General features: G+C 40.4%; 1 protein-coding gene across 1 annotated transcript in view; it reads left to right on the top strand.

Annotated features, from left to right (window-relative positions):
* Positions 1-20,153, top strand: part of TNNI3K (TNNI3 interacting kinase) — a 172,343-nt gene that overhangs the window by 108,990 nt on the left and 43,200 nt on the right. The window contains exons 18-21 of the mRNA XM_077824517.1: positions 1,001-1,053; positions 3,073-3,125; positions 4,525-4,657; positions 17,925-18,034. Coding sequence (XP_077680643.1) covers positions 1,001-1,053; positions 3,073-3,125; positions 4,525-4,657; positions 17,925-18,034 — 349 coding nt within the window. The remainder of the gene's footprint in view (positions 1-1,000; positions 1,054-3,072; positions 3,126-4,524; positions 4,658-17,924; positions 18,035-20,153) is intronic.

Genomic DNA, 20,153 nt, shown 5'->3' with positions numbered 1-20,153 from the left:
GCTTATTTGCGTTTAATGAACAGGATTTAACAACTTGTTAGAGACTGTCATTTGTATTACACAAGGCTTTTCCCCTGTTTGATGAGTTACATAGTCACAGAGGTTTACAATGCAAATGCTTGCTATCACTTTATAACATGGAGTATGGTTGGATGAGAAGAATACATGCAGCATACTACAAGCATTTTTTTACATTTACAACACTAAACACATTCTTATCAACTTAACATTTAATATTTATTTTGATAATGCCAACACACAAGTAAGCAAGACTGGTTACCAGTTATGCATTTATAAGTGTTCAGTGAGGTCTGGGGCCTTGGCATGAGCTGGCATCTTGTCTGCGAGCGTTACACAGTCAAAATAAACTGGGCATAATAGGGGGCGTACAGTATATCTGCTGTTGAAGGCAAGACTGTGTCTAAACCTAAGTGCCTAAAATATTAGAGAAACTATACAAGAATAATGTCTTCACAGAGATATTTTTTTTTAAATCTAAGGTAAAAGGTAAGGTAGCTTGTGTCTCATAACAGTGAAGTTTGTACCATATTTTTTCTCATCGTCATGAGACTCCAGTGCCTCCTAGCAGTTATCCCCTAATATTTAGCCTCTACGGGCCTGCTTCTGCTCTTCTATCCATGTAAATTGGGATTAATTTAATGGAGTTACAGTGGTGTAAAACCAGTGTGAGAGGAGAATCAGGCCTTATAATTTTATTTAAAGGCTATCATTGGGTTCATCTTCAAATGTCATCTTTTTCACTTTGTTCTACAACTAATTGGAAAATGACTTCTGACATTTTGATTTATAAAATTGTCAAGTTTGCCTTTTTTTAGTCCTCTGAGTAGAGGTAGGTATACTCTGTTGTACAGACAAGCCTCTGCTTAAAAAGGGGTTGAGATACTAGAGAGCACAATAAAGAGGCAGAACCTTAAAATGCACTATTGCTTCAGGGCAATATCATACAGTTACCTGTGCTAATAATTGTCTTTCTTTACAGCCACAATATTCTTCTCTATGAAGATGGCCATGCTGTTGTTGCTGATTTTGGAGGTGAGGTGTTGGTGATTAATCTGAAAAATGTCAGCAAGTTCTCAAAAACTAGGACTCTGTTTTCTCTGATGAATCAGAAAGTTAATGAGGCTGTACTTTGCTTCATTATTTCTCTGAAAAATATCCCAGAGAGTAGATTTGGGCAATTGCAGTTGTGTCCTACTGAGTTCTGCAGGGTTCCATCTTGTACTTGCTCTTATTAAAGGTGCGTATAGGGTTGTGTGGAGGGTGAGAGAGGAGGCAAGGCTACAGTCCATGTACAAGCTACAGTACTTTCAGAATGCCAATAAGCCCCTGCTCCACGTTTCTCATTTAACTCAATCAGTGCAGTTGAACACCTTACCCGCAGTCTAGCTGAGACTGGAGCATGGATGAGGTTCAAATGGCCAGGCCACAATCCAGATCAGAATGCAGTTGTGGTGATAGGGTGGAGGAAGCAACTGGGGAAAATGACCAGGGTAATGTCTGTCCCTTTAATTGAGGATGTGTTCCTATCTTTTGTTACTAGAGTTCACAGTCCAGGGACAGTGTTGGAGCCCCGCTGTTATCACACAGTCCTAGAGCAGCAGGGATCAGGATAGCTTTCTTTCATCTTTTTCTGGAGAGGAGACTGTGGCTATTCCATTCAGATATGGAACTTTGGGTATGTCTCCACTGCAAAAAAAACCACCCGTGAGAGCTAGTCTCAGAGCCCAGGTCAACCGAAGTAGGCTATCAGTGCTCGTGCTATGGGGCTAAAAATTGCAGTGCAGATGTTCCTGCTTGGGCTGGATCCCAGGCTCTGTGACCCACCACCTTTGATCCACACTGCTATTTTCAGCCCCATAGCATGAGCCCGCAAGCCCAAGTCAGTTGACCAGGCTCTGAGACTCACTGCCCCAGGTTTGTGGGGTTTTTTGCAGTCATACCCTTTGTAGACATATCCTTTGTCACCACAGATTTTGGCCAGGCTTCCCCATAATGATCTGAGGCTGATGCAAAATGCAATGGCTCACTAATTAAGTAGATTTTCTGGCTGAGGCACATGTGGCTGCCTGTTGGTGTCTGGGTGGAAGTTAAGGCATTGGTTTCCACCTATAAAGCCCTAAATGCCCTGGGACATGCCTGTTTGAGATACCAACTCTGTCACTGTGCCACATCAGCGCAGTTGTAATCAGCAGAGGTACCTGAGCATGATTTTAAAGAGAGGGAGGAGGGGGATGCTGGCAGGACAGCATCTGCGAGGGGCCCTTAACTTGGAAATAGTCCAAATTAGAGTCAGCTACTTTGCAAATCCCACCTACTTTCCTAGGCTATTGGAGAAGGAGGGATGCACTGGGGTCTGGTGGTTGTAGGGGTAGCTGAGCAGATAAATATTTTTCTTTTCTGCTGGTTATACTCTGGTTGGGGATGCTACTGGGTGTGTTCTTGTTTGTACAGGTAGGAATGTATTTTTAACATGTCTCAAAGGTACCCAGAATTCTAGGTAGGCACTTATGTATCATTTACATCTAAATAAATCAATCAATATTTCATATATTGCCTTTGCTATAGTCATGCAAGATCTTATGAAACTGAAGTCTACTAGAGCAGCCTTTTATATCACCAGCTTTTATATCACCAGCCAGCTGAAAGGAAGTATGACATTAAATCAGAGTGCCAGTCTTCTGTGCCTTTGAATTTTAGTATAGGTTTTTGGTGTTGTTTGTTTTAAATCTAAATGACGTTAGACACACCAGTACAGTTAACCCTGAGTTTAAAAACTCTGAGACAGATCCTCAGCTGGTATAAATCACCATGAAAGCCAATGGAGATATGCCAATTTATAGCAGTTGAAGATCTGGCTCACTGATGTAAGAAGCTCCATTTTATTGGGAATAACTTCCTGTATCCTGGTGTAATAGTGGGATATTGTATTTCCTCTTGATTTTACAAAACCCAAATTTTATGGAAGTCCTAGGTTTCCACCAAAACTTCTGTAAAATGAGGTTTATCTGTAGTGTTGTTTATTTAAAAAGCTTTCCTTTTTTTTGGTCTCAGAATCCAGATTTCTGCAGTCCTTGGATGAAGACAACATGACAAAACAACCTGGGGTTTCCTTCTTGTTCTTTTCTATTTAATTAGTATACTATTTATGTGCAAACTCAGCCTAGGAGATAATGATGAGATTAGATATGTTTTTTCTGGAATTGATGATGTTGTACAGTGACACTATAATGCTTTGTTTCTTTTGTATGCTAATTTTTTCTTAGTGTTTAAGATCAGCCTTGATAATAGGAGAAATTATTGGATACAAAATATGCACACTATGCAGTCACAAATGGGCTCCCTACTGTGTATCCAAAAACCAATATTGTTATATGGTTCTCATTTTAGCACGATCACCCCTGAATTCTTAGGCATAACATGTAAATCATCCCATATATATACATATTGCTTTCTGATAGTCTGAATTTCTCACAGGGAATCAGTTATCCAACATGGATTTTCTTTCTGAGTTCTTTTCTCAATATAGTTATTTCAAATAAATTGCTCATATGGGCCCAACTTTTTAAAAGACAATACCCAAAAGCTCACAGGCACTTTTGAATACGCACTTTACAAAATGTAGCCATACCCTTTCCTCCTGTGACAAAAAGGTAACAATACATTCATGATACATTGCAGCATCAGAATCTGTTACTCTGGAATAGAGTAGACTACAGTGTTAGAAATAGTGTCATCCTATTAAGAAGCAGTAATCCGAACTAACCATGCAAGAGGGAGAACTGATGGCTGTCGGAGCAGACTTGGTGGCTATTTAGTCCAAGATGATGTTTCACTAAGAAACATCTTTTAACATCTTGGTCTTTTAAGAGCTGTGAATGAAATTCACTCTGGACCAGAGGACCAGAGTAAGACCCACCACTCCTCATGAGCCCAGTGGGTGGCAGGTTGTTTGTGAAGCAGCCACGTAGATGGGTGCCTGCAGCATACAATGATAGCCCAGGAGAGAAGCCAAAGGATTAATGTATACACAGATCCAGTAGTTTTAATACCCTGCATAGTTGTCATTATCATTATTCCAGCTCCTAATTTGGAGTAGTAGTTAAAGAGAGTTAGACATGCTAACTGGAAGTGTGGATTTCAACTCCTGCACCACTCTCAACCTACTCTTCTCTTACTTAAAGCCTGATTATGCTAGCTTTATGCGGGTGAAATGAATTCCATGCTAATGCTGAAGACACAATATGATGTATGGTGATTTACTGCATGAATTATGTATGCTACCATGACTATTTGTTGTTAAAAGATTTATTTGTTAGCTTGTTGTGAGAAAGAAAGAAAGAAAGAAAGAAAGAAAGAAAGAAAGAAAGAAAGAAAGAAAGAAAGAAAGAAAGAAAGAAAGAAAGAAAGAAAGAAAGAAAGAAAGAAAGAAAGAAAGAAAAATGTTCCTATGTAAAGGAAGAAAACACTCCATTAACATATTACTGATGGTTTTTTGATCCACAGAACCTACGCTGGATGGCCCCTGAAGTATTCACTCAGTGCACTCGATACACTATAAAAGCTGATGTTTTCAGCTATGCTTTATGTCTCTGGGAACTGTTAACAGGTGAAATTCCATTTGCTCACCTCAAACCAGGTAAGATGCTCACTGAACTAACATGAATACTACCTACATCTCTGAACTGTAATAAAATAGCTGCATTTCATAGCATTAATCAGTATTTTACTAGAATTCATATTATCTGGTGTTCACCTAAAAATTCAGCTTTGTTAAGGTACCAGGAAACATAGGAAATTGAGTGTGCTTCTGGATTTGGGTGGAACCTTGGGGAATGTAGAAATGTCACTCCAGAAACTGTAAAGCCATGGAAGTTTAGGGGATTTTTTCTTGGAGTTGGGAGTGGAGGAAAAGGATGGTAGTTAGAACAACAGCTGTGATATCTGCAAGATTGATCAGACAGGGACTTCAAATAGCTTTCTTACCAGTTGGAAGAAGACAGGTCTATGCATGAAATTTTGTTGTGGGAAAATGTAGTTTTCACTTGTATTGTATTGAATTCTTTACCCAATACAATATAACCATCAACAATTGTGTACAACCCTGTCATCTATCTATCTATCCATCTATCTATCTATCAATCTAATCCTGCTCGTTTCAAAGGTGCCTATCACTGTTGTATCAGGATCTCCTGATTAGGTCAATTACTTTACAAAATAATAATTCAAATGCTAAATGAAATCTCATACATGACTTATTAAATCAATTTAATCCCCAAATTATTAAAATTAATATTAAATTAAATGTATTGTGTGGTATGTAGCATTATGTAAGCAACTTGTTAACAATGATATACCAGACAATAACTGAAACATCAGTGTTGGAAACAGTTTACTGGGAGCTCTCTTATCTGTGAAATGGCTATAAAGCCATTACTAACATAGAAATGTTTAGGCATGGATCCTTAAGTGCCTCCAATTTTCTGATATTCCTTACGTTTGAAGTGAATTAATTAATTTCTTTATGAAATCCTGTAGAAGTAACCTATCCCTTATTCCTCTCTACCACATTTTTTAAAGTGGAATTTCACTAATCACTTCTTTTTGAAAACAATTGAGGTAATTATTTTTCTTTTATATATATATTGCTGCTTCACTGTTTGATTTCGGCCAGGCCTGGAATTGGAAGTACCAAACATCACATGACAGTTTATCTTGGAGCCAAAAGCAGGAATTGCAGAAGCTCTTGTAAGAATATCTACACTCATGTGACTTCTAGTCTGATTTTCAGAACAAAGAGTTTGAGATAAGTTCAGATCAGCATCTCAAGGTTCACCCATCAGTAGTTTTCATCAGTCTCTCTTTCCATTGCCTGACTTTAGCTTGCCATATTAAGCAGCAGAGAGTAATACCCATCAATTCAGTTTCTTAGCAGCATCGTAGCAACTGTAGCATCTCGGAAGTCCTGCTTCCAAGCCTGCTAAGGAATGGATGTCCACTCTATTGCTGTCCACCCTTACTGAGTTTCAGTAGCTGTGCAAAATCATCCTCGGTTCTGTTACTTCATCGTCTGCTCTGTCTCTTTCTTTCCCTGTACCACTTTTCTGGTTTTTCCCACTCCTTTACCTCCTCCTCCACCAAACACCTTTTCTAGCACAGGCTCTGTACACAGTAGCCACACATTGCTCCCTATCTTGGCTTATGCATTGAAGCATGGTACCATGGTACTTTTTTGGGTAATGCACCTGTTTTTCCTGAATTGCAAAGAGCAGTTTATTCATTTCCCCTTACTGCGCAGTATGTTCCAGGCAGGAAGATAACATCTTGGTGTTTCATGCTATTCTGCATCCTGGCAATGGTGGCAATAAATCCTACATTACTATGTGCTGATATAGTATAAACTTTTATTTGGAAATTCACTAGAATCCATCAATGCTAAAAACATCACCTGGGTTGAGATATCTATGTATTTCTTGTAAATCTTCACATTCTTGATGTTCCATGGTATTAACCACTTTTGGGTAACTCTACACATTGCTATTTAACCCTGCTTTCTCTGTGTGAAATTCACCCCTACACAGAGCATTCATGAAAAGTTTTCCACACCAGTTAAATCCTGTTTCTACTCTGAGGGGTTGTCTACGCTACCCGCCGGATCCAGCGGGAGTCGATTTATCGTGTCTAGTATAGACACGATAAATTGACTGCTGAGCACTCTCCCGTTGACTCTGGTACTCCACCAGAACGAGAAGTGCAAGCGGAGTCAACGGGAGAACATTAGCTGTCGACTTACCGCAGTGAAGACACCGCAGTAAGTAGATCTCAGTACATCGACTTCAGCTATGCTATTCACATAACTGAAGTTGCATATCTTAGTTCGACCCCACACGGTACTGTAGACAAGCCCTGAGGGTGAAAATCCCTAATGGGCATAGGGCCAGCACAAGTGCAGTGTACCACTTAAACCCATAAATGAGATTAAGGCTATAGCTACACTACAAAGTTAAATCGATTTAAATTACGTTGACATACAGCCACCTCTGTAATTAAACCGCTGTTGCATATCCACACTATCTTTCTTGTATCGGCAGAATGCATCCAAAGTAGCAGCTCTGGCATTGACACAGAGAGCAGTGCACCATGGGTAGCTCTAATATCCAGCTTAAGAAGTGAGGAGAGCTAAGGCGAAGAATTATAGAACGAAAGTGGAATTTATTGGAGATGTGGGGGAGGACTCCTTGCTAAGTGAATTAACCCAAACAGTAACAGCTCCTTTTCTTTTTCTTGTATCTATTTCTTCTCTAGCAGTCATGCTGTGGTAGCCACACATAAACACTCCACATTTCCCTATTCTACGTGTAAATCCTTTGATTCCTGTTTAATTAGGCTTTCTTGTCCTGTCTTTCTCTCCTTAACAGAGGGTGCTTAACTTTTCAGGGCTTTATTTTTGATACATTTAAAGTTACATTTATTGATCTCAGAGTCTGGCACTATTTTTGGTGTCTGTTGGAGGAAGTTTCCCTGTTCCCTTTCCTCTGAGATCTTATTAAATCCAGATTCATTTCTCTTCTGCCCTTTGTACAATTATGCTACTTTTATGCTACTTTTACAAACCTTTGGAGGTCTTCACACTGTTCAGAAAGTCAGCTTTTATTATACAGATGGTGTAGCTGTCATTAGCATCAATAACAAGGGGCATTCCAATTCAGTATATAGTGTGGAATTTCTAAACGGCATTAGCTATTTATAGCTTCCCAGTCATTCATTTCTATCTCGGCTGACATTTGAATATAGTCGTCAGATATCTGACTCAATCCTACTTCAGTTTCTAGTAATATACAGCATTAATTGTCAACCCAGATTCCAAACCTGAATCTCATTCCTCCATTTTATCTCTCTGCCCATTGCAGTACCTTGTTTTCTGACCATGTAATTGAAGATCCAGAGTGTGCCATCTAGGACATAGGTCCAGTGCCCTGCAGCCCAAATCTTCATCTCCTTGTGCGTGACATGACCATTCCTGCCATTTATCCCATTTCATTCTGAGTTAACCATTTGTCTACTGTATAAGATACCAGATGTGTGAGGAAAACACTCCTGTTATACTAAGTATATTGTCAGTATTCCACTGCACATAAGCTAGAGCACAATACAGCAACAAAATGGTATAGAGATGTATACCTTGCTGATCAGCAGCTACCAGGGTGATGGAAGCATTATAAGTAGATAGATGAATAGGAGGAAGAACAAAAGAAAGGGGAACATGAATCCCATGTGTGATGGGGTGCCCAGACTGCAGCCTGGGACTGTGGGACTGCTGTGCCCACTTGAACTCTCTCCAGCTTGGGCTGTCTCTCACAGTGCCTTGCTACTCACCAGTAGCAAACCTCTCCAGATGCTATCACTCAGCACAACCGCATGTGGACCCCACACCCAGCTATATTGCAAGAATGCTCCCAGAGCCACTCATGAATCACCCAGGGAAAGGCATCAGTCAAATTCCCCCAGCTCCTAGCACTGTACCTCAGACTTATACAAAATTTGCACACATACAAAATGGGAAATGACTGCCTAGGAAAGAGTACTACGGAAAGGGATCTTGGCATCATAGTGGACCATAAGTTAAATATGAGTCAACAGTGTAACACTGTTGCAAAAAAAGCGAACATCATTCTGGGATGTATTAGCAGGAGCGTTGTAGGTAAAACACGAGAAGTAGTTCTTCCACTCTACTCTGTGCTGATTAGGCCTCAACTGGAGTATTGGCACCGCAAAAGATGTAGAGAAATTGGAGAAAGTCCAGAGAAGAGCAACAAAAATGATTAAAGGTCTAGAAAATATGATCTATAAGGGCAGATTGAAAAAATTAGGTTTGTTTAGTCTGGAAAAGAAGAGACTGGGAGGGGACATTATAACAGTTTTCAAGTACATAAAAGGTTGTTACAAGGAGGAGGGAGAAAAATTGTTCTTCTTAACCTCTGAGGATAGGACAAGAAGCAATGGGCTTAAATTGCAGCAAGGGAGGTTTAGGTTGGACATTAGGAAAAAAATTTCTAACTGTCAGGGTGGTTAAGCACTGGAATAAATTGCCTAGGGAGGTTGTGGAATCTCCATCATTGGAGATTTTTAAGAGCAGGTTAGACAAACACCTGTCAGGAATAGTCTAGGTTGGGGTGGCCAACCTGTGGCTCCAGAGCCGCTTCAGAAGTTAATATGCAACTCCTTGGATAGGCACCGACTCCAGGGCTGGAGCTATAGGCACCAACTTTCCAATGTGCCGGGGGATGCTCACTGCTCAACCCCTGGCTCTTCCACAGGCCCTAACCCCCAGCCCACCCCTTCCCACCCCCTCCTCTGATCCTGCAGTGCCCTCGCTCCTCCCCCTCCCTCCCAGAGCCTCCTGCATGCCACGAAACAGCTGATTGGGAGGGGAGGGGGAAGCGCTAATTAGTGGAGCTGCTGGTGGGTGAGAGATGCTGGGAGCAGGGTCGAGGAGCTTATGAGGGGCTGCTGACGTATTACTGTGGCTCTTTGGCAATGTACATTGGTAAATTCTGGCTCCTTCTCAGGCTCAGGTTGGCCACCCCTGGTCTAGGTAATACCTAGTCCTGCCATCAGTGCAGGGGACTGGACTAGATGACCTCCTGAGGTCCCTTCCAATCCTGTGATTCTATGATTCTATGAATATACCGTCATGCACTGCTCAAGACAAGCAGTGTAAATTTATTCATTCACCACTTCGTCAGTGGCAAGTGGACATACACCTCTACAACAGATAGATTTTAAGCGATTATAAGTGATAGGTAAATAGTCAGAGTTAGTTACCAAAAGAAAAGTAAATATAAGCATGCAGTCTAACCTCTCACCCCTATTAGACTGGGCAACATCTAGATTAAGCAGTTTTTCTCACCCTACTGGATGTTGCAGTTCATAGTACACAGATTTCACCTTTGAATTCTTGGCCTCCTCGCTTGGAGTCTCAAGTCTTCAGTGTCCTTGTTGCTTGCAGCATAGGTGGGGCAGGAGAAAAGGCCAAGCATGGGGCCCCCGTGTTCTGTTTTATATCCTCAGTCCCATGTGCTTGTAGAACACAAGCCCAGACATGTCTCGGCATTGCTGAGTCCCAAGCAAGATTGAGCAGTTCCCCTGGTGTGGCCTCATGCAGGTGAGTCATTGAATTGTAGCTCCCTTGCTGGACAATGGCTGTTGATGGTTTGTTTGCCACTCCACCTGGGCATTGGTTACTCTCCTTGCTGTTGTCTCTGGGGGGCTAATATCTGGCTGATACCCCAACTTATAGCATGTTTTAGTGACAACCATACAACACAATTCTCATAACTTCATATGCATTAATGATATACATATATGGACAGAAAAATGACTTTCAGCAGATCATAACCTTTCCCCAATACCTCACACTGCCTGCTATATATGCAAGATCACACTCATATATAAATGAGGAACATGGGGGTTACAGGGCTGTCACCCAAGATACAGAATGTCACACCATGTTTCCGAAAGGTGTCATGATTTAATTTTTCTTCCCTGTCTGGTATTCTTTTCTTTGGTACTTTTTATTCCTGTTTATCTTCACCTGCTGAACCACATGCCCCTTCAGCTAGATGAGCATGGGTTCATTGGTTTCTGCTTCTGTTCTTGCAGTTCCTCAGAAGTCCATTTTCAGTCCCATTTATTTTGACTCCTGCTAAATCAATGCCCTTTCTATAGTCTCTTTTTGATGACTCCCTGCTTACCAACTAAAAGATCTCCCTCTCTTTGTTTGAACCCCATCTTAAAATGTACTTCCACAAGGCCTTTCAGTAGTAAGTGTTGGCCTAATTCTACTCCCATTAAAGTCAATGAGCACTTTTGAAAATCTCATCCATCACCATCATTGTTACCCTTACATAACACTCAGATTTTTCAAAACATCAACTAATTAACCCTCCCAACTGCTCTGTAAGGTAGGGGAATTTTATTATCCCCAGTTTACAGTTGGGGAAACTAAGACAGAAAATGAAATGATTTGCACAAGGCCACAAATCAGGTCAGTTTCAGATTCAGGATTAGAACTCAGTAGTTCCTGGCTTATAGCCTCTGCTCCTGGACTCCACTGCCTCTCAAACCATACTGCCTAAGAAATGTATAGTATATTTAAATATGAAAACTATGTTTGAACTTCATTTTGTACATCTAATTTAGGGCCATATCTTGCAAACACCTATTGTGGGGATCAGGCATCTTTCATAGCCTATATACAAATTCCACCCTCATTATTCCATAAATTCAGATGAGTGTTTAAAACATAAATCCCATATTTTTCACCAACTATACATTTTAAGATGTTGAGAGGTACATTTTCTTTTTAAACATTTTTGTATGCTGTCTGTGGAGTTCTGAAGCTTTACTTATATACTCTTAACCTTCCCTCTGTCTAATATTGACCTTTGTACATGCACAGAAGTATGGGAAGCCATTCAGGTCAAGTACATTGGAATACTTAGATGTTGGAAAGAATACCTAACTATAAAACTTAGCACTTGTAAAATCTATACATCACACTTTGAAATGGATGTTGTCTTTGCAGTAATAGCACCTCTATATCCTCTAGTGTATCAAGTGTATTATCCAATTCAGTAAGGGTATGCTCTATACAGAATTAGATATCCATTTTTCAGATTGTATAAAGAGTCTCATGGCTATTGAATCAAAATCACTCCTTATTTTATCAAATGGAACATCTATTGAATCAAATGGAATCCCCAGTGAAATCATTTCAGTATTAAGTCAAATATAATATTTGTTGAATACCATATCATGTAATTCTATAGTACCAAAGACTGCAGCACGTCCCATGGTCAGTAATGAAAAACTACTGTATGTGCTCAACAATGCCAACTCCCAAAACTGGTGAGATAACAGTATACAATATAGAACTGAAATAATTATACTGAGGAGTTATCAGAAAATGCACTCATTGCTAGTATATAATGAGCACAGAAGTGATCTCTGCTATAAGGACCTTATAATCTAAGGCCTAGTCTATACTACAGTTACACTGGAGCTAGGGAACCTGGTTACAACTCATTGTCCCTTTACCAATATGATTAAAGTCCAGTCTACTCTACCTATTAAAGCCATGTTTGTAACCAGTTTAGGGAACAACTGACTTATACAACCAAACATGGCTGAATTTGTAGTGAAGACAAGCCATAAAGGCCGTATTTTGCAAACACCTATTAGTGCATGTCCAGGAGTAATAAACAGGAGTTTTGGCTGCAGATCCAGTGCTTAACCTAGAGGGTCTTGATGAGTGGCGTATTTGGTCTGTCATTATCTGGACAGATGCAAAGATGGAAAACTGCTACATTAAAAAGAAGAAAACAGTGTCTAGAAAGGATTTAGATTTTATGCCCATCAGAACAATGTGGTAGTGTTTATCAGTCATATAAGGCGTTTGTTGGATAGTTAAAGATCAGTTGTGAAGATGAATTGCACTTAACAAATGATATAAATCAAAGATTAAACAATTGAGAGCACTGGAGTAGCTTCTCTTTGAAATCTTGAGTGCTCTGTTGCCATAAAGAAGTCAGTTTGTTCTTTGAGGCAGGACTGTGGGGGCACAGAGTGTTGCTATCTATTTAAACATCTATTGTTCTTTCTATCTTAATTATTTAATCAGTGTTATCCATATAGCACTGTCATAAAAATGAAGGGAAGGGTAACCACCTTTCTGTATACAATGCTATAAAATCCCTCCTGGCCAGAGGGAAAACCTTTTCACCTGTAAAGAGTTAAGAAGCTAAGATAACCTCGCTGGCACCTGACCAAAATGACCAATGAGGAGACAAGATACTTTCAAATCGGGAGGGGGGGAAACGAAGGGTCTGTCTGTCTGTGTGATGTTTTTGCCGGGAACAGATCAGGAATGCAGACTGAGAACTTCTGTAAAGTTAGTAAGTAATCTAGCTAGAAATGCGTTAGATTTCCTTTTGTTTAATGGCTGGTAAAATACGCTATGCTGAATGGAATGCATATTCCTGTTTTTGTGTCTTTTTGTAACTTAAGGTTTTGCCTAGAGGGATTCTCTATGTTTTGAATCTGATTATCCTGTAAGGTATTTACCATCCTGATTTTACAGAGGTGATTCTTTTACCTTTTCTGTAATTAAAATTCTTCTTTTAAGAATCTGATTGATTTTTCATTGGTCTTAAGATCCAAGGGTTTGGGTCTGTGTTCAACTGTACAAATTGGTGAGGATTCTTATCAAGCCTTCCCCAGGAAAGGCGGTGTAGGGCTTGGAGGGATATTTTGGGGGGAAGACGTCTCCAAGTGGGCTCTTTCCTATTCTTTGTTTAACACGCTTGGTGGTGGCAGCATAGGGTCCAAGGACAAGGCAAAGTTTGTACCTTGGGGAAGTTTTTAACCTCAGCTGGTAAGAATAAGCTTAGAGGGTCTTTCATGCAGGTCCCCAGATCTGTACCCTAGAGTTCAGAGTGGGGAAGGAACCTTGACAAGCACCAACCACTGTTCATCTCTGTGATGATCTGGAGTAGGAAACACCAGCAGTAGAAATAGATGACAACTAATACACTAAGGTGAAATCTTGACCCCATTGAAGTGAATGGGAGTTTTGTCATTGGCTTTATTGGAATCAGAATTTCACCCCACACTTGGGAAAGTCTAGGTCCAGATCCACATCTGAACTCTGCAGCTGCCCTGTATTTCTATAACAGACTGAGCCTAAACCCTAAATCCAGACACTTGCTGCATTTTGAGGAGATTGGCTATAGAGCTGCACTCTGAGGCTCAGGCCCATCTTTAAACAGAAGATAGGATAGAATTTTGAAAATTGCAAGGAGAAAACAAATTGTCTTGAGGACCACATCCCCTTCTCCCCTTGCTTCATTTCCCCCATCTTCTGGTGTGAGTCAAGCAGAGTATGAAGCTGGTGCCCTCTGGGAGCTTTTACCCTCTGAAGAGTATTCTGTCCTTTTTTGTGTCCTAACAAGTTGTTGCTTCCCGTTGCCATCCCACACCACTTTTCTGAAGACCAGTGGCTTAGTTCTCTACCCAAGCCTGTTGTCCTTGTCCAAGTAGTCTGAGTTTCTCATAAATACAGTCATGATTCTCCATTTTAAAAATACCCTGTTGCATTTTTAGGTGCTATTCAAAGTCAGCAGTAGATGTGGGCAGATGGCTGATGGGCAACATCCCTAGCTTCAGAGAGTTCATGTAAGGCCTTGGAGGAAGGAAAGCATCCTAATGTGGTACATGGCCCTCTTGAATAGTTTTCTCATATACAAATTTATTCTGGCCCAGGCCTGTGAACCAGCTTTCAGTATATTTACAGGAAGAATTTAAAAGCACAGTGTCACAAATATTTTAAAACTATGGATGTGAAACTGGAAGCAGAAACTGAACACATATGTCCTGCCTGGCCCATAAGAGCCCCAGTATTATGGGAGCATGAGTGCACAGGAAAACTGGCTGTGTCATAGAATCATAGAAATGTAGGGCTGGAAGGGACCTTGAGAGGTCATCTAATCCAGTCCCCTGTACTCAAGGCAGGACTAGGTAATAACTAGACCATTCCTGACAGGTGTTTGTCTAATCTGTTTTTTAAAACATCCAGTGACAGAGATTCCACAACCTTTCTAGGCAATTTGTTCCAGTGCTTAACCACCCGGACAGTTGAGAAGTTTTTCCTAATGTCCAACCTAAACCTCCCTTACTGCAATTTAAGCCCATTGCGTCTTGTCCTATCTTCAGAGGTTAACGAGAACATTTTTTCACCCTCCTCCTTGTAACAACCTTTTATGTACTTGAAGACTGTTATCATGTCCCCTCCTCAAGCTTCTCTTCTCCAGACTAAACAAACCCAATTTTTTCAATCTTTTTTTCATGTTTTCTAGGCCTTTAATCATATTTGTTGCTCTCCACTCTCTAATTTTTCCACATCTTTCCTGAAATGTGGTAACCAGAATTATATGCAATACTCCAGCTGAGGCCTTATCAGTGCAGAGTGGAGTGGAAGAATTACTTCTTGCATCTTGCTTACAAAACTGCTGCTAATACATCCCATAATGATACTTTTTTTTTACAACAGTGTTACATTGTTGACTCATCTTTAGCTACAACCTACAGAACACTTTCTGCAGTTCTCCTTCCTAGGCAGTCATTTCCCATTTTGTATATGTGCAACTGATTATTCCATCCTAACTGGAGGACTTTGCATTTTTCTGTGTTAAATTTCATCCTGTTTAATCTTGTTTTGTGTCTTGGCCTTTCTAACTTTGTCCCTACATACCTGTGTTGTTTGTTTGTATTCATCCTTTATAATTTGACCTACTTTCCACTTTTTGTAGGACTCTTTTTTGAGTTTCAGATTATTGAAGATCTCCTGGTGAAAGCCAGAGTGGTCTCGTGCCATATTTCCTGTCTTTCCTATGAGGTGGGATAGTTGCTCTTGTGCCCTTAAGAACATCTCTTTGAAAAACTGCCAACTCTCTCAAATTGTTTTTCCTCTTAAGTTGCTTCCCATGGGATCTTATCTACCAACTCCCTGAGTTTGCTAAAGTTTGCCTTCTTGAAATCTATTGTCTTTATTCTGCTGTTCTCTGTCCTACTATTCCTTGGAATCATGAACTCTATCATTTCATGATCACTTTCACCCAAGCTGCCTTCCACTTTCAAATTCTCAACCAGTTTCTCTTCCCTATTTGTCAGAATCAAATCTAGAACAGCCTCCCCCCTAGTTGTTTTCTCCACCTTCTGAAATAAAAAATTGTCTCCAATACATTCCAGGAACTTGTTGGATAATCTGTGCCCTGCTGTATTTATTTTCCAACAGTTGTCTGGGTAGCTGATGTCCCCTATCAACAGCAAGTCCTGTGCTTTGGATTATTTTGTTAGTTGTTTAAAAAAACCTACAGCCACCTCTTCTTCCTGGTTAGGTGGTCTATAGTAGACCCCCTACCCTGACATCACCCATATCCCTTTTAGCCTTACGCAGAGACTTCCAACACGTCTATTTCCTATTTCCATCTCTGTCTCAGTCCAAGTGTATACATCTTTGATATGTCATCAGTTTTTAATAATGTGAACAGCGTTCCCCAGTCAGAAGGCTGACTTTTCAATACAACTGTTCCCTCGGTTTTAGTAAAAAAAAATGTATTCCTTAGTATCTCCAATTGTTTATCATTTCAATAGAATGGTTCGTGTAACATATGGAAAAGAGACTATTTCCGATTAAAATCTATGGTATTTCACATAACTTATATATAAACCTGTTTTTTCATTGTTATAAAATTCTGTAGGACTCTTTCAAAGTATCTGCATGACAGTTCATGCAAGTATTTCTATGAATTTCCATGACAGTTTCTCTTTCTATGAACACCCTTGAGAACAAAAAATCCTATTACTAATGACTACGGGAAGTGAATCAAAGAGGTGAAATAAGATCCAAAACTTTGCAATTTTTATTAAAATTGATGTTTATCGATGCTTTTTTTGCATCATGCATGTAGTTCTGTTTACACACACACACATACTGCCCTCTGTGTGTGTGTGCATGGTATGATAAGAGTGTGTCTGTGTGTGTGTATGATACACACACATAGAGGGAGAGAGAGATCACAGTACTCCATGTGTGTATGTATATATCATACCATGAGTAGCCCACTTGTGTCAACCTAAATTTTGGGATGTTCTTCTATCCCTAATAGATAGCACGGTCTTCCTGTAGTATATTGTGGGAAAAGCGAAGGAGAGTGTGGATAGATAGTAGGTTATATTTATTTTTCATTAACATCTTTTTTTCCCCATCTGCTCTGATTCACTGTCTCTCCTAAGCAGAACATGAACCCAGTAATGTTTGAATCACACTTTCAAACCCACGTTAGAATGGGATCAAAATTAGGCAAAATGTGTTTGCCCATCCCTACTGCTACATTTCACAGAATATATCTGATATTAACATTCTGAAACTTCATTACAGTGACAAAGATTCCAATGAGAACAGACAATGGCACAAATTAATCTATTCTTGTGACAAAGACTGTAATGAGAATGGGACATGGTTAAAAAAAATTAAACCATTCTTGTTACAATCTCAAGATTGCAATCTCCTGGTCCCCCTCAGATGCTATATACTCCAGTGATGTATCACTTAATCATGTCAGTTTAACAAAGAATTTTACTTAGCTCTTGCTATGAGGCTGGCATACATTTGCTTTGACTTTCCACAGCTAAACTGTTTTAAAAGAATGCAGTGGGATTAATTATGGGTTTTAAATCACTGTATATATAAACAAAATTAGAAAAACATTCGGGCAGGTTTTTCTTAGTCAGCTGCAACTAGCACATATAAAAAGGCACTCAGATTTTTTTGTTGTTGCTGTTGTTTTTTGTTAAATGAACACTTGGAATTACTTTTAGTCTTCAGCCATACCAGAGCTAACTATAGGTTATTTTAGGAAGTCAGACTCTGGCACCAATTTATCTGTAAATCAAATGCATCTAATGCACATTATTGAAAGCTGCTCAGTCATTCTCTCTTTATTATTATGTCATGTGTGAGATGAGGTTCAACTGATATTTTTTTCAGAGGTTATTGTTTAAGGGGTTACACCTGAATCAGATCATTTTCAGCCAGGCTAAACATCGGCAGAAATGTGTTAACATCAATGCAGGGCAGTTGGTTGTTTTAACCCAGTGCATTTAAAATAGTGCTTTCATGGTTTTGGAAACTTCTTTGACCCACTCCATTTGCAAGTTTAATACTTAAGCATTTCCATCTGTTCAGATCTGTTTTTCATTCAAATACTAAAGTAAAATGTGTTGGCATATGAATATTTTTTATATCTGAATCGTAATTAAGCTTTATTATACTGTTTAATTTGTAGCTGCAGCAGCAGCAGATATGGCCTATCATCACATCCGGCCTCCAATAGGGTATTCAATTCCCAAGCCCATATCATCACTGTTAATGAGGGGCTGGAATGCGTGTCCTGAGGTAAGTGCTCCCACTTCTTTAACCTATGAAGTGGTGATTACTAATGTTTGTCATGTGTAAATGGCTATTTTGCCAAGAGCCTCAGAGAGAAGATGAGCAGGTGCGTATTTTTATGTTTGCCACCTTCCATTTTTCTGGCTTTAGAAGGCTCCTAGTTGTTATGGTGACCTGGCAATATAGAAAGCGCTACAACAGAAAGGCTCACACTTGTTTTGAGGAGTCTCTTACAAATGAATTCCTGAGGACAAATCTCTATCCCAGCATAAACCTCTGAGGAGAATACTGATTCCGGCTTGGAATTTATGTCAGTATAACTACATCACTTGGGGTGTGCTGAATGACCCTAGCCCCCGATGTAGGCAGAGCTACATCAAATAGAGGGCTTCTTCCATCGGCATAGCTACCACCTCTCAGGGAGGTAGAGTACCTAGACTGGTGGGAGAAGTTATCCTGTCAGCATAGGAGTGTCTTCACTAAGCCCTACAGCAGCAGCATTGTATATGTAGACAAGCCCCCAGTGTCATGAAACAATGCAGGCTGGGACTCCCTTCACAAAGAAACCTAACTGGTATCATAATTAACATCTTCTGTTTTGATTCCTAAGTATAAGCTGTATCTATATCGGTAAATGACTTTAAATCTTCAAGGCCAAGCTCTGGGACTCTAGCTACCCATTCCTGCAAGCTATTCTGCACTGGCAGACACTGAGCCTTACTGACTTCAGTAGGGCTCTAAGAGCGCACAGGGGATCACCACTGCAGAACAGATTGAAAGAAATGGGTCTCAGGATTTGACCAGGTATGTAAGTGCCCACATACTATGTGCTAGATATCTATCTAAGGTATCTAGATGGTGTGTAGTATCTGAGCACCTTGCCATATTAATCCTCCCAGCATTCCTGTTAGGTAGGAAAGTGCAGTTATCCCCATTTTATAGATGGAGAACTGAGGCCCAGAGAGGCCAAGCGACTTGCTCAAGGTCACACAGGAAGTCTGTGACAGAGCAGGGACTTGAACCCAGATCTCCCAAGTTCTAGGCTTGTGCTCCTAATCACTGGACCATCCTTCCTCCTCAGGGACTATGCCCCTGACTCATAACCTAGATGCCTTTCTGAGACACCATTCACAGAACACTTGCAGACAGGCAGACAGCTTCTAAAGCAGTCTCTCAGTGGTTTTAGAGAAGACAGAAAGAAGGAAGGACACTTTGCTCTCTCGATCCCCTCTCTGAGCTTGGCTTCTGCATAGCCCATAAGCACGATTTTGCTCTTACAATTTCTCATTTGGGGCTAAATTGTAACTTGGCCTGTGTGGGCATATGAGGGAGTAAGGACTCCCATTATACCTCTGTGTAGGCTGCCTGAACCGGCAGTGTGGGCACATATGAATAAGAGAGCACTGTTTACTCCACCCTCCATCACAGGAGGTTGGAGAGTCGGCTGAGAGGGGTGAGGAGTGGGCAGGACCTTGGCTCTAGAAGTCCCTCCTCCATGCACTAGCAAACACAGCTGATCCTGTTTAACAGGTTTAGTATTTACTGCTGACATAAGCCATCAGCCAACTGCTATACCTCTACCCCGGAGCAAGGTGGTAGTAAGGAAGGATTTGAGACTCAACAGCATGTCTCTGAGTCACAAAGCCTCCTACGGCTAATAGGAGGGTAATGTTGCTCATGCACCACCCTTGCTCAGGGCGGTGCCTAAAGTCTCAATCGAGTCCTTAATTTGTTTAATATTTGAACTTCACATATAAAAGATATTGACAGTAAAGATGTGAAGGCAATCTGGGTAGATATATCATACATCTGCTACACACTGACTACTTGTGGGGGATGCTAAACACACCTTTCCTTTTGCTCATTGTGCTTACTTTATGGTTAGGGTTTTTCTGCTCTGTTTTGTTTTCCAGTCCCAAATGAATCATATGCTTTGGCTTTCTACTGGGTGGGAGAAGGAATATTTTATTTAATCTTGCAAACAGACACAAAAGGAAGAATAGGAGAAGGAAAGGAAAAGAAAGAAACCAAAGGGCTGAAAAAATAGATTGATTGAAATGCAAGAGAAAGGGGTGGCAAAAAGAGGTAGGCAGAGAGAGGGGAAGTGGAACTACAAGAGTCTGCA

This window comes from Eretmochelys imbricata, chromosome 8, assembly GCF_965152235.1.
Source record: "Eretmochelys imbricata isolate rEreImb1 chromosome 8, rEreImb1.hap1, whole genome shotgun sequence".
NCBI lineage: Eukaryota > Metazoa > Chordata > Testudines > Cheloniidae > Eretmochelys > Eretmochelys imbricata.
Note: the sequence above shows the minus strand (reverse complement) of the source record. Positions and strands in the feature narration are given on the sequence as shown.